General features: G+C 34.7%; 1 protein-coding gene across 15 annotated transcripts in view; it reads left to right on the top strand.

Moving 5' to 3' along the window:
• The window catches only part of RFX3 (regulatory factor X3), a 311794-nt gene extending 299989 nt beyond the window's left edge, over nucleotides 1-11805 (top strand). For 10 of the 15 annotated variants that reach the window (XM_031654194.1, XM_031654197.1, XM_031654193.1 and 7 more), the window contains 3 exons: nucleotides 254-316; nucleotides 1224-1266; nucleotides 4831-11803. In XM_031654194.1, coding sequence (XP_031510054.1) covers nucleotides 254-316; nucleotides 1224-1266; nucleotides 4831-5069 — 345 coding nt within the window. In that variant the 3' untranslated portion in view covers nucleotides 5070-11803. Of the gene's footprint in view, nucleotides 1-253; nucleotides 317-1223; nucleotides 1267-4830 lie in introns of all 15 variants that reach the window. The other 5 variants (XR_004177857.1, XR_004177855.1, XR_004177856.1 and 2 more) reach the window with 5 other exon arrangements.
• Nucleotides 11806-15001: the final 3196 nt, after the last annotated feature.

Raw genomic sequence — 15001 nt, 5'->3', positions numbered from 1 at the left:
CCCAGGAACAAGTATAGTAAATAAAATCTGGAGTGTTGCTTGGAGGCATAGTTGGATGTAAAATAACAAGATGGGCTTTCCTAATGATGCATAAACTAACTCTTAAAATTGTCAAAGAGGAATTCCAGAACTTTGGACCTTGGAATAAATGTATAAGCTCCCAAGGTAGCTACTGTGAAGAACAGTACTTGTCTAGGTAGGGAAAAAAATATGTGTATGTTTGCAAAATAAGATCAGTTTTATTACTTTATAGACAAACCTTGTAGATGAAAAAAATACTCCTATCATGGAACTCTTTATAATCAAACTTCCGAATGTAAGTAGAATTTCTGCCTCATCCTTTCTAAGCCTGTTGAGAAATCTGGATTTCTAATAATGACTTATTACCTTAAAAAAGTAATGTTTACTGTTTTAAAAGTAGATGCTTTGCAGTTTCTCTTAACCTTTTTTTGATTAGCTTTGTTACTCTATTCAATTTTTATTTCAGTGTATCCATCTTTATTCACTCTGAGATTCTCAAAATGTGTTTTCTCATTGTAAAATTATCAAACTGTTGAACTAAGTTAGAAAATAATAGCTAAGCCGAAGGCTATTAATTGTTCTATATTGTTTCAAGCTCTTTTTTGTTGACATTAGTAATGATCAAATGCCTTTCTTTTCAAAGTGAGACCCTATTATCTAAGAGAGAAGTCTCAAATTAAAGATTTTATAAAAACAAATAGCCCTCAATTTTGGAGTTTCTATTATATTTTTATGTTTATTAATAAAGGCTTTAAAAATAGAGTTCAGCCAAACTGCTGGATATTGTTTCTCTAATGTAGAGACTTCCAGGTGGACTCATCAGCCAAGCATGGGGGGTGGAGCTGATGTGTCTTGCTTGATTGGGGCTTTTCCAAATTCATTTTGCCACATCAGTCTTCATCCAAGTCATCCAGGCCCCTGTTTCTTCATTGCTGAGTTGAAATAATAAAAGGTAAAATGGAGCATGGAAAGCAGAGAAAATTGTTATCCTTCTGCAAAGCAGCTAAGACAGCTAAATTGTGACATAATTTGAACTGTTCACATTTGACAAGTTTGATTGGAAAATTATGTGACCCATGTAATTAGAGATCAAAATGGCCACTAGTTTGCAGTTTTAAAGAGTCATAGATTGGTGTTTTTACCACAGACTGATATTATTCTGCCCCATATTAACTATTGCACAAATGACTATTGTTTTGCAGTTTGGTGATTTAAATGCCGTGTCTCCTGGAAATCTGGATAAAGGTAAGAATTGAAAATAATGTACATTTTAAGAACTTTTTTTCACTCACAAATTCTCATAGAGGAAAATACAGTGTATGTTTACAATACTCTGATTTTGCAGAAGTGGCATACAAATCCTAGATAAATGTGAAACTCCTGTCTTCATTATTTCTCCATTTTTCCCCATCGCTATGCCTTCTACATATGAGGTATTTTAATTGCAGATAATTGAATTTAAATGTAGTTATAAAGTTCTTTACACTTTTTGCCTGAAGTTCATTACAAGTAACAAGAAATTATTTCTGACCATGGCTAGAGTCCTGGAGATAAGTGATAAAATTGGATGAGACATTTTTATTCAAGGCCCACCAGGCAAGAAAAAAGATTCCTCGGCTCACCTACCTCACCAATTCATACTTTTGTGTAGAAAAAGAACTCAGAGATAGCAGTGAGGTTTACTGTAAATGCAAGATTAGTAATGGTATAGATAAAGAAGGTAACATATATACTTCTGAAATTTTAATAGTATTGCCACTCTAATATACAGTATAATATGATAACATGATATATATTTCTGAAGAACCTCAGGATCAACAAAATCACACAATAAAAAAAGCAAGGTGGACTTAGGGGGAGATAGAATGGGGATAGAGCACACAAATCTTACCCACCTTTATAAGCAGAGCACAAGCAGAACAATACTGATAAAAATACCAGTGCAATTTTTAAAAACAAGTAAATTTTCTGTTAAACACTGCAGGAAACAGAGCTCTTTCTTTTAAAAGGTGATGGAGGGAGGGAGGTATCTTGAGGTTTTAAAGAATTTTTATGGTTATTGACTATTGGAGACAGGTACAAAATGCACAGAAACTGGGGAGAACTATGCACTTAGCCCTTCCAGGCCAGAGTCACTGGGGAAAATAAGGTGAAAGGAAGTACGTGGGGAGTCTGTAAAGAGGTTCAGCGCTGTTCTCCAGAGCGTGCTATATTAAGGTACTCAGTACAGTAGCAATGCAGGGAAATTAGAAAATTATAGCCAAAAAATTTGTTACTACAAATATATACTCTATAGGAGTAACCAAATAACCCTCAGAAAAATAAGTCAACGATGATATTAATTAGTAATTTTAGAGCAAGAAACGTGGTAACTGATACCCATGTCCATTATAAAGCAACACTGATGATGTACTCACACCAAAGCCTCATAACCCAAATTTAGGGGTTTCATCCCAGGGTGTCCAGAAGGGCAGTAGAGATTTACTACTCAGTCAGAGACTGCATTCCAGCCAGGCTTCTTCACACAGTGCTGAACGACAATCTTCTGTAAACTCCTGTAGCACCTTATTTTAGTTTTTATGCACCAAATTTCCATAACCTGACGTAGATTCCTAGGAAATGTCTTCAAGTTTTTATAGAAGCATAAAATGTCTACAGAATTACATCCCTTTGTCCTTAGGACCTGGAGAACGGGCTTGCTTTTATAAGTTGCTTTGTAGATTTTCCAAAGGAAACCTGTCACCCAGAGATAGACGTAAGCAAAACCTACCTGGAACACTTAAGTTTGTCCAGTCTGTTATCTCACTACCCTTTCCATCCACAACAAAATAGATAGAAGGACTTTCCTCACTTTGTCTCCACTGCCCTCCCTGCCTGAAAATGAGTTTTTGTCTTTTCAGTGCTCCCTTTTTTATTATTTTGACACTAATTTCTTAGGCACAGGGAAGTCTGTGGACAGGGAGCAGAGAAGCAGTGTGACTTGTCCTCACCTGCTGGAGGTGGCCACGCTGGTCCCATTTACCCCCAGACCTCTTGATGGCTCTTGAGATAGAGCCCGATGGGCATACTCAGGGCCTAAAGATTTAATGTGAAATCCTAGGAGTTTTTGAGGTCTTCTCCCACAAAATGAGAATTCTTGTTCTGATAATAAAAGGGATATTTGCTCCATATAAAAATTTCAAATAATACAGAGAATTAGAAACTATAGAAAGTGAAGCTTTATTATCACAACCCTAAGAGACTACCACCATGAAGAGTTTGTGTTAAGATCCTTACATTTTTGTTTTATGTATAAAAACATGAAAAACCGAAACATTTCATGCAAACATGTTTCAAGTATACCCTCTTGATGAAGCAAATGTCTACAAAAGGTATCCCTCTCCCTGTAGCCCTTCAACACTTTGAATATACTTGTTCTGACACACTCAAATATTATCATTAAGTTCATTTTCCAGAGGCAAAAAGGTAACTTGATAAAGTAGGTGGGCCAAGATATCTTTTGCCTCATCTAAGAGCACTTCTTTGTTTTATTGGTCACTAATGCATGACACACATTTCTAGGTAATGCATATTAATCTCCACCTATTTAATCACAAATTACCATTTCTCAGACCTTGCTCCTGGTGGCTGTACACTGTACAACCATATATGGAAGCACTTTTACCTCTCACTGCTTTTTTCTAGAACCAGCTTTACCCCGATCCTAATGAAATAAGAAAAGTCAAGGGGCCTTGTTTATAGAGACAGCTGCATTAGCAGAGATTTTTGCTGTGGGTGTCTGCCAAGTGGTAAAGCTACAATTTTACTGCTAGCAAAGAATCCAACTTAATCTGACTAAAGAGATACTTGTTGCACATTCATTGTATGTGATATGCCATAGAACAGTAGAGAATGGAGACCTGACTTTGTTTATACAAGCCACTGTAATTATCCCTCATGAAGAGGTATTCAGAGGAGACTGTCACCCAATAGTAAAGCTGTATATGTGCATTTTCTGTCTCTAATGTACTTTTGAATTTTAACAGTGCATACTGGAAAAAAATTAAATGGCATTCTATTATAATGATGCCTTAGTTAATATAAAATGTATTACAATTTGGGGGTAACCGTGATTATATAATACATTTGATTTCCAGAAATGAATACCAGCTATTAACAGTATCAGCTGCCAAGAATGGAAATCCATTGCACATTTTTAATCTGATACTACTGCCTCAGCCTTAATAATTTTTATAATAAAAATTAAGGGTTTATTTAATACTGTGACCATCTATAACATTGATGAATGCCAAAAAGTCTTACAGCAGCCTCTGTTTATACATGGAATAGTAATATTAAGAATCAACATAGTTCTGACTCACATTAACGCTAGCACAGATAAAATGTATATTTAGTGTAGATTTTTGGAGGAAACAAAACTTTTTTTGTATTTGCGTTTTCAGCTCAGTACATTCCTCAAAAGTCAGCATAACATACCAAAGTGACTACTTTATTATGACACAAATTATGCCATTATTTAATATAGACACTTATGGAAATTCCAAAGGCTTTTTTAAAAAAGTTAATGAAGTATCAATCACAAATTGCCAAAAGTAAATTAATCTCGCTATGTTTGAAAGAATCATAGATGCATCAATACAGCATTGATATGAATACATTCCGATGAAAAGAAAACCTATAAGCTTTGTTTCCTGAGAAGAGCTAAGATGTTGCTTTCTTAATGTACTATATTAAAGTGTTTCTAAAGCACGTGTTGATTGCTATTTTCTAATTTGTTTTCTGATAATAGTCTTGGTTTTATTTGTGCAGATGAAGGCAGTGAAGTGGAAAGTGAAATGGATGAAGAACTGGATGACTCTTCAGAGCCTCAAGCCAAAAGAGAGAAAACAGAGCTGAGCCAGGCATTTCCAGTGGGCTGCATGCAGCCTGTTCTCGAGACTGGCGTGCAACCAAGCCTCCTGAATCCAATTCACAGCGAGCACATTGTCACAAGTACTCAGACTATCAGACAGTGCAGCGCTACAGGAAATACCTACACTGCAGTCTAAAGAATATTAAAGCGTATTTCTCCAGCTTACATTAACCCTGTTGATATTGGGCTTAAGTTGAAAATTTAATAAGCCTGAAGGTCGACTGTTGTCAAATTCTATCTGTGCTGAACATTAACTTTTTGGAGTTGTGAAATGGAATGGGTGTATGTATTTTGCCAGATTTTTTTTTTTAACGTAAACAAATTATTTGCCTCTTAATAATGAATTTTTTCCCTTAGTTTCAGGTGTCAAGAAGGATTTTTACAACACTTAATGTCAATGTTTTGTTTTCTTATAATTAAAAAGTAATTTACATTTTTTTGTAGCTTAAAATATTTTCTTGTTGATTGTTAGTCTTGGTGTATGATTTCATGTGTAAGTTTTTAAATTAGATGCACTTCTGTGAAATATCAAAAGAAATGATTGTTTTGATTGACACTGGAGGCATGCCCATTTGGCAGCAGATGCATCAAATTTGCTTTTGAAAGGTGCTTTTCATTGGACAGAACCATAAGACACTATTTTGATAACATTTTGAGTACGGAGAGAGAATACAGAGCATTTTTATTATAGTGCTAGAGGGTTTGGAAGGTCATCTATTTTTCTCTGAGGAAAAATTGAGCTGTGCATTTATCAGTTCAGAGTAAATGACAGAATTGCAAGAGATTATGCTAATAGGTACATAGTTTGTGTACATAATTATTAAACCATGTTAACAATGCAAGCTTCCGTTAAACATTGAATTTTAACTATTATTTGCATACCAATTCCTCTGTTTAAAGACTACTGATTCTGTATTTGGGACCACTGCACAGATGCATTCTGCTGTTAAGTGGGGGCTGTTATAGTTAGATACTGAAGCAGGAAAAAATGACTTGACTTTTTTTTTTAAGTGTACATGCTACTTATGCTGAGCTGGACATACAGGAAACCATTCCATTTGGATGACTTTCTTTTATTCCAGGTCTTTTTCCTAATAGTAGTTCAATATGCTGCTATTATAAACGAGAATTTATAGAATGCACGGAATGTAGCAACCTACATAATGTTATTTCCTTCAAAACTATTTCCTGGTTTCTAAAGTATGTGGATTTAAATTGTAAACAGAACCTGAAGGCAGTGTAACTGGCACACCTCACTGTTACTTATCCCCAATTCTGTAGGATTTGGATAGGTGGCTGGATGGACCATTGCCATTGAAGAATGTACATCAGGGATCATCGTACCTCGGCTATTACATGGTGCCTTAAAACAGAACTGAAGCTAAGGTTTAGTAAGGTTTATTTTGTTCATGTGACTAACTCTTCAATCCATTTGACAAAGTGTGCCTGTCATTTTCAGATTCCCGAAGTAAGGACAGGTGACATGTTCTTCAAAGGAAATTTAGGGAAAACAAAGCAAAACAAAAAGACAAAAATCAGTTTCCCTCTTTGAGTGACCGTGGATCTATTTTTTATTCTTAGAGCTGAATATTACTTGATTACAAATCAGACTGCTTAAGGGTGTGGAATAGCAGGCTAGTTTTAATACCAACTTGTTACATAAAATCATATATGTTTTAGACCATTCTTATTTAGTTACAATTTTAGAAAGTTAACAAAGTAAGCAGGTACTTATCGAAGTGCATCTTTTCAGTCTAAATGTTTGTCTGTGTGTCTAGGTGCTGGTGTGTCCACATGCACACATGAGTGCCCATGGGGCAGGAGTCTGCTACAAAGTCAGAAGGTGAGATCCTAGAGAGTTATACCCAGCCCCATTTTAATTTGCATGAAAAGCCAAGGTTCTTTTAAGCACTCAAATTATTTAATGATTAAAACACAAAAAAGGCACATCTGTTCATTTAAATAGTTGTAAAAAACTAATCAGCAAAAATAAATAGATAATAAAGCCAAAAAAAAAAGGAAAGCACAAAATGATTGACAGATTATCAAATGAGGCCTATATTAAAACCAAGATGTTTATCTTTCCAGTGGTATTGGGGTAAGGGGGGTGGGGGGTTGGAAAGAAGAGGTGAGCCAGTCTGTAAAGTTAGAAATACCAAATGGCTTATCAGGTAATACACAGTGTATTTAAGCTGCTGTTGCTTGATTGCCTCAGACTACTCAAATAACATCAACGACATTTCTTAAGTAAAATTTAAATATTTTAGATACAATTTTAAAAACTGATCCAAATTTTTTATTTTACAACTCATATATTTGAAAGTCTTCACTAGCATGGTAGCATCACCTTCATCTAAATATCATTTAAATTACTGTCTCCCTTTTTCCTCCCAAAAAGACAATGGATTTGTACCAAAACACACACACAAAAGGCAAACAAAACATGGTAAGCTGCAAAAGATCATGTATCTACTTCATTGTGCATAGGAAGTGTTTACAGGTAAAATTAAAATCAAAAATTGAAAAAAAACTCTTCATTTTGGCTCTTCTTTCTGAATTTTTTCAGTTTCCTGTCTCTACCCACCATCCTTTGAATGATACCATATCTGTATTGGACCAAATGTATTTATTAGTTGCATTTTGTTTATTGGATGACTTTAAATGTATTTATTATCATTGTTTCCTTTAATTTAATGTTGGATATATTTGTATCATTACAGGAATCTGATAATAATGGGCAAATTTAGATTGATGAGTCTTAGGGATCGGGGATGCTCCAGGATTCAACATTTCTTCCAATTGTTCATGGTTTGTTCTAAATTAGGACAGATTAAGAACTAATAAACATGATTACATTTGAACTAGACTCAGTAAAAATATTCTGATCTCCTTTATGAATATTTAGGAATATTCTTTGTGACTAATGTAAGTAGTTTGGATCAAAACATAAAAAGAAGACCTATGGTTTATGCTACTTCTGGTTATTTGTAGTTCACAGTAAAACATGCACACACATACACACAAACATTTTCATCAATTTCAAATTTGAATTGTGAAATATTTGAGAAAATAAAAACATAATTTATACATTTGAGCAAATTGAGCAATCACATTTATTGCATCTATTTCCATTTTTCCCTTTTTTCATTCATTGAAACTGGGTTTTCTAAATAATATTAGACACTAACACTCTTAACAGATTTATTCACAGATGACACAAGTACACATTTTAAGACTTCTTTGTATTTCTTGCAATTATAACCAATCACTAGTCATGAAATATACCTACGTAAACCAAGTGCTACACTTTCAGTGAGGAAGCATGTAAGGAAGGTATGTTGACTGTTTTTAAGTTTCAGAAAAGATATTTTCATATGATAGGATTGAGTATCATGGGTATAGTTTGATCTTGACATATACTTTGAAAATCATACTCAGAAGATTTGCATTCATGAAACCAATGAACAATAGGGTGGAATGGATGAACCAGCTCCTTGGAAGACAGGGCCCAATTTTCAATTTTTTCTTTGGCTATCAAGTTGCTAGTCACTTATTCAGGATTTTCATCCAAACTGTGTTTGGACTGACTGTATAAGTCTTACTGCCTTTTCAGAAATCTGCTTTCCTTTGTGTGATTTTTCTCGTACTGTATAGCACGGTTTATGCACCTCTCTTTAGATGGTGTACTTTAAAACAAAGTAAAATTTAGAAAATGGTTTTAACACTGCATACCTAAAATTAGTAGTGTGCAGCATTGACTGCCTTTGATTTGTAGTAAACAAGTAAAAATGAATACGTTCTTGTAGATGCTGTAAAAGTCATTCAGGAATGAATACGGTTTTAGTGCCGTAATCATGAATCTTTTTATATGAATGCACTGTCTAAAAGTGCTAAATGCATTTTCAAATTTTTAAAAATTCCTCAGATGATATATTTGAAATGTCTAAAATAATGCTGTGCTTGAAACATTAGTGTAAAAGAAAAAAAAAAATGTGTGTCACTGTGATGTTGGTCCTCCCTGTGTGGACACAAGTAGAAAGTAAAAACTTGGCAAGTCACTTTTGTGTACAGTTTGAGGCAGTGGTTATATACAATAAATTGACCTTTATTAGATCCCCCTGACACACACATTCTTGGTGAGAAAATAACAACCATCCACAAATTGAGATCAGAACTTTTGTGATCTGTATGAATCACACCGATCATGGGGGAGGAGGATTGGCATGCAGTGCTATTGAAAATTGGGCTTGTTGCTAGATCAGAACAACCTCCATGTATATGGTTAGAACAAATCAATTAATGGAATCCTAGTATTTCTGCAAGTTTGGTGATTTTTAAAAACTGGAATAGAAGCATTAATTCAGTGCTTAGTTCTAGTATTAGAAAACCCCTTTGATGTAATGCCTTGTATTAACCCTTTGAGCATTGTAAGATATACAATGGGGGACAAAAGCCTTTCAGATCATTTATTTAGACTTAGACCGGTAAAGTATACTCTATATCCAAATGTCTAATTATGCTGTTTTTTTAAAGGGGGGGGTAGGAAGAGAAAGTGTTTCCACGCCGAACACTTGCATTTTATATACAACTCTTAATTTTTCTTCAAGAGGGCTTGATATATTTATTCCCAAATATTCACTGCCATCTAAGTAAGTGTACTGTTTACAGAAAAAAAAAAAAAATCAACTTTTCTAGCATCACACCATAGTTTCTAGAAAAGGAGGACAAATACATGGGCCTGGATAGACCTATGTCATAACTGATTTCTGCACATTGAAGGTACCTAGATTGCCTTTAAAAGGTATAAGGAAAGGGTTAAGTTTCTTTTTTTTTTTCTTTTTTTCCCAAAATGAAACAAAAGATCTCATTTATTTAGCTTTAGAAAGTACAAGTGTAAGTGAAGCCTTAGGAAGAAACGAGTTCGAGTGGATTAAGAGAATCTGAACTCTTTGGGGGCAGTTAGGCTATTTGGAGTTAGATCGCTCATAAAATATTGTTTGGGAATTTCACACAGGGCATAATTTTATCTATGCTCCAAAACTTTAATACTTTGTCAAAAAATTATATATAGATAGAATGGAGAGCAAAGCACTTGATTTTAAGCTCATCTGTCAGGAGATGCTATGACTACTGCTTCTGATATCTCTAAATGTCCGTCTGCTTACACCATTGCTGATTTTGTTCAAGGGAATCGCTCCGTGCACTTGATTCCCTCTGTTCCCTGCGTGATCGAACATGAAAGCAGTGTTGTCTGCAGATGTGCTTGCGCTGCCCTAGCCGGGCGCAAATAAGAGTGTAACCTATTCTGATGTCTGGTGAAAGGACATCCATAGCATAGTGCAAGTATGCCGTAAACGTTGCTTTTTAGGCAGTTTAGGAAGTCAAACCATGCAAATTACTCATGTGTTAACATGCAATACTCAAAGGGTTTTAATTTAACTCTCTTCTTTTGAATTCTTCATGATGATTTACTGTAAATGCTTCTCAGTTTGCATGCCTTGATCATTGCTGCTAGTGATTTTATGTGCCAGTAGACCTGAGTTTAGTTTACCAATTTTACTTAAATAGTAAAAGCCACTTACAAAGTGACTGCCTAGGATTTTTTTTTCCTTTCATTTGAAATAATTGATAATACTTTTTTTAAAAAGAAAAATGTGTTTTGTCTCTTCTTTTATTTTGTTCTATTTTATTTTTCTCCCCTCTTTCCTTTGTTTCTTTAAATAAATTATGATGTTGGGATTGGAAGCCCTGAGTAATGAAAATCTTTGGTAAGAATTGTTTATGTAGCTCAATAATGAGGACAACAAATCTTTTTTAGAAGAATTTTGATTCTGGGGAGGAAAGAAAATATAAAAACTCCCATTGACTGTTGATAACCAAGTAAATTTTTCCTTCAGTAAATTAGTGTTTTTGAAGAAATGATCGCCTTGTTTTAACCTGCTAAACAACAATTTTAAATGACCCAATAAAGAAGCTATTGAATTTTATTCGTTTAAAAAGCATCTTTTGTACCAAAGCAAATTTTTTTCTCTACTCATTTCCATCATCAATTTGGACCTATGATGGTGACCAATGCATTGGTTACAGAAACTTTAAGTGAGTGCCTTGAAAAAACTTGGAAATTTGTGCCTGAGGTGGTAAACTTTTAATTAGGTTAATTGTAGTGCTTACCAATCAGTAACTTCACTATCACTCAGGGCTTTCGTACCTTCTAGGTAAAACTTCTTTCATTGTGTTTTTTTAAGATAACTGTATTTTTTTTAAGTGCCATCATTTAAATTTCACTTAGTAAGTGGCCGATTACATTATTCAGTCCCACAAGCACAGAAACATAGTAACACTAGGAGATATTTGAACATTTATTTTACAATCGACTGAATATATTATGTAAATGAGGTAAGCAACTTTTGTAGAGATTGTATGTGTGAGATAATGTAATGTTCTTTTCCAGTTTTTGGACTACAGTTGAATAAACTTTTTAATTATTTAAAAACATCTTTACCGAATAACATGTGATGGTTTTTTGTATAATGTATTTGATTTTGTAAATACGTATTTCCTGATGTGATTTTTGTGAGAAATGCTAAATCTTTTAGTATATCATGTCCTCTCAAAATTGGCAGGAGCTAAATAATAGTTTGTGGGCGATTTGTATTGTGTACTGTACAATAACTGGGGAACTTTTATAATTATAAAAATATATATTAACTTTTAGTGTGTTGTTTAAACAAATGACTGGAACATACTAAAGATATTAGTAGGATTTTTCTGAATATTTCAGACTTGAACTCAGGCTAGCTTTCTTGTGTTTTTCAAAACAAAATGGTGTCTTGTCTTTTAAAATCAATAAATTTGTTTCCTTGTTACAAATACATTGGAAATGGCTTGGGTTTTTTTCCCCTCAAATCACTGCCTGGAAGCTAATAATACAGTACCTCATCTGGAGGGTAGTATCTGTCATTCATCAACTTAGAAACAAAATTAAGTTGTTTTCCTTTTTTGTGTCAAATGAAATTGGCAATATTTACACATGAACAGCACAAAAAGAGAAAATTATAAGCCCAGCAGGGTACAAATCTTACCCTCAAAGAAAATTAATGATTGAGTGCTATATAATTTCAGAAGCTGTCACATTTCCATTGTAAATCCAGATTTTTGGATGTGCATAGTGTGTTTGTTTTATGTCACTTCACAGATATTTGGCACTCAAGTTCCTTTCTTACATTCAACTTGCTTATTAAAATTTAACGCACTTAAGAAGATATGCTGCCAGTGTCTTTCCATAGAATACCTACAGGAAAATTCACTTTTTGGTGTACAATTCTATGAGTATTGACAGACACATACAATCATGTAGCCACCACCCTAATCAAGTTTAAAATGATTTATGTCACATTTAATTTACTTTCAAATCACTATATATATATATATATATCTCCTGTTAGAATATGGAATAGCCCATTTATGTGGGGTTTCTTTAAAAGAAATACAAGGCAAAAAATATACTTTTTGGAATCTCCCGCATGATACTTCCAGATCGTAGTCTAAAGTTATCTCTAAAACTACACTATTGCTGGGTGCAGTGGCTCATGCCTCTAATCCCAGCACTTTGGGAGGCCAAGACAGACGGATCACGAGGTCAGGAGTTCGAGAACAGCCTGGCCAATATGGTGAAACCCCGTCCTACTGAAAATACAAAAATTACCCAGGCATGGTGGCACACACCCATAGTCCCAGCTACTTGGGAGACTGAGGCAGAAGAATCGCTTGAACCCGGGAGGTGGAGATTGCAGTGAGCCGAGATCGTGCCACTGCACTCCAGCCTGGTCAACAGAGCGAGACTCCGTCTAAAAAACAAACAAATAAAAACAGCTACACTATTGGCATCATAGCCCACAGAAACACCAAATTCATTTTAACTTACATTGGTATTTAAACTAGTAGCTTAGAAACGTATCCAAATAATGTTATTTAATAAACAAATGAAAGAACCGTAGGCAAAATTATAGCTAATAGTAGAGACAATACTAGAGTAGAAAGAAAAGTAATCTGACCAATTTAGGCATTTTTATGTTGCAGCCGTTGCCACTTGTGAAATACTTGGAATTTTCATACAAAATGAAGAGTTCCCAGTTTCTAATCTTATTTTCATACTTGATTTCCCTTGGAAATTTTAGGTCTTTCAAATCTCTCATAATTAGTGCATTACTTGGCTATAATACTAGTCCTGCGATGAGTTTTTAATGTTATTTTCTTCTGCTTTGGAACTCAGACATTTCAAAACTTGAACTCAGCCTACTACCAGAGAAATGTAACTTGTTTTTATTTACCCATTCAATTCGATCACCAAATATGTTTTCATTTTGGTCTAAAGGTAATGTAGTTTCTCTCTGTTGCTCTCTCTCTCTCTCTCTCTCTCTCTCTTTCTCTCTCTTTGAAAATACAAATAAAAGATAATGAAGTTTCTTGAGACTATGGAGTTCACATAGCTAGTCTCTCATGATCAATAATCACAACCTCGAAGGAGACAAACATTCATGTGAATGTGGAGCAGCCTCTAAAACTGAGGTTTTAACTTGTATAACACTTGAATGTTTTGCAGTTTGTGTGTATGCCCATATTTCTGCGAAGAAGTTTCATAGTTTTCATCACATTTTCAAAAGTATGTGCAACCCAAAACTCACTGTTTAGAATGCTACCACTAAATTTCAAACTTATATAAAATGACAAGTCTAGAAACAGCATATTAATAATTACTAATAGCATGTTGATTCATTATTATCAACAGTAAATAACAAACCCCAAGCCTTTGCATAATCTTAAAAGATTATGCTCTCTTGGGTTCAAAAAGTTATAGTGAAGCCTTCAAACTCAAACCATTTACTCTCGATTTTGTACTCAGGTTGCAATGCAATAGAAACAATGACAAAGTCAAAATGGCATAATTCAGTTGGAGCTTCTGAAGAATTAACTGATTTTAAAGATATTGGTGATAATTCTTCATCTAGAACTGTATCCACTCAAGACAAGAATTATGTGGCACACTCCCACAGGAATTGAGGAAAGCTTAATGGAGTATTTGCAATGATGTGTTAATGGTTAATTTTTTTGTCTTTAATGATAAAATGTTTATATAAGATAATTCTGTTCATATAGAAAATAGATACAAGTTGGGTAAATAAGTACTAAGACGGTTGCTATAGTTCCCGCTTCCCTAGTTGGTCATTAGGCCTCAGTTGATGACCACATCTTACTAATTCCTCTACTCATTGCACATTCTTACTCTGCTAGGGACTGCTTGGTAGGTTGCTGAAAGGGCGACTCAACCCTTCATTCCTTGCAGTCTTGTTTATTGGGTTATCACAGTTTTCCATTGACTGAAGCTGAGACTCCTGAGAGGACAAGTAGCAGGATAGTCCTCCTGACTCCAATAATGAAGCAATAATCCAACTTCCTTTTTATAACTGTGGTTAACTACCTGAATCACTAGAGCAATTGCCTTCCTTACCTGTTGGTTCAGAACCATGAGGAACCCAAACTGGCCAAGGGATAGTCTTAGGACTGACTGTCTCGGCTTCCAGTTTAATAAAATCATGACTTGGTTCCCAAGTGGAAGCAGTCCTGCCTTCAATATTTGGGCCTCCAAAGTCACTAAGCTCAATGTTTGAGGCCTGAAAAGCAAAAATCTTGTAAATGGCTTGTTTGGTGTAAAAAGGGGCTACTCCCAACTAGATTCCTTGATTCCAGGAACCATGTATTCTAACTGAAAGAAATGGTGCTAAATATTGATGGCTATTTATTGTCTCCCAGCTGACATCATGGCTGAGCCTTTAGCAGGCTGTTCTATTTCTTGTTCTATGGAGTGAGCTGTTTCCGTGTGATGAAATGCATGAGACTTCTGAATTCTGTGGTGAAAGCCCACATCCCTTCACCATATAATTAGTTCTATAATCAGTAGAGGATTGTGTAGGATATCATATTCATGAATAAAATAACTATAAATGGAAGAATGATGGAAAAGGCAAATCTACATCTGGAATATTTCTCTATTCCTTTAAGAGAGTTGCT

The sequence above is a fragment of the Papio anubis genome, chromosome 13, assembly GCF_008728515.1.
Source record: "Papio anubis isolate 15944 chromosome 13, Panubis1.0, whole genome shotgun sequence".
Classification (NCBI taxonomy): domain Eukaryota; kingdom Metazoa; phylum Chordata; class Mammalia; order Primates; family Cercopithecidae; genus Papio; species Papio anubis.
The sequence above is the reverse complement of the archived record's forward strand: the minus strand, read 5'-3'. Positions and strand labels throughout refer to the sequence as shown.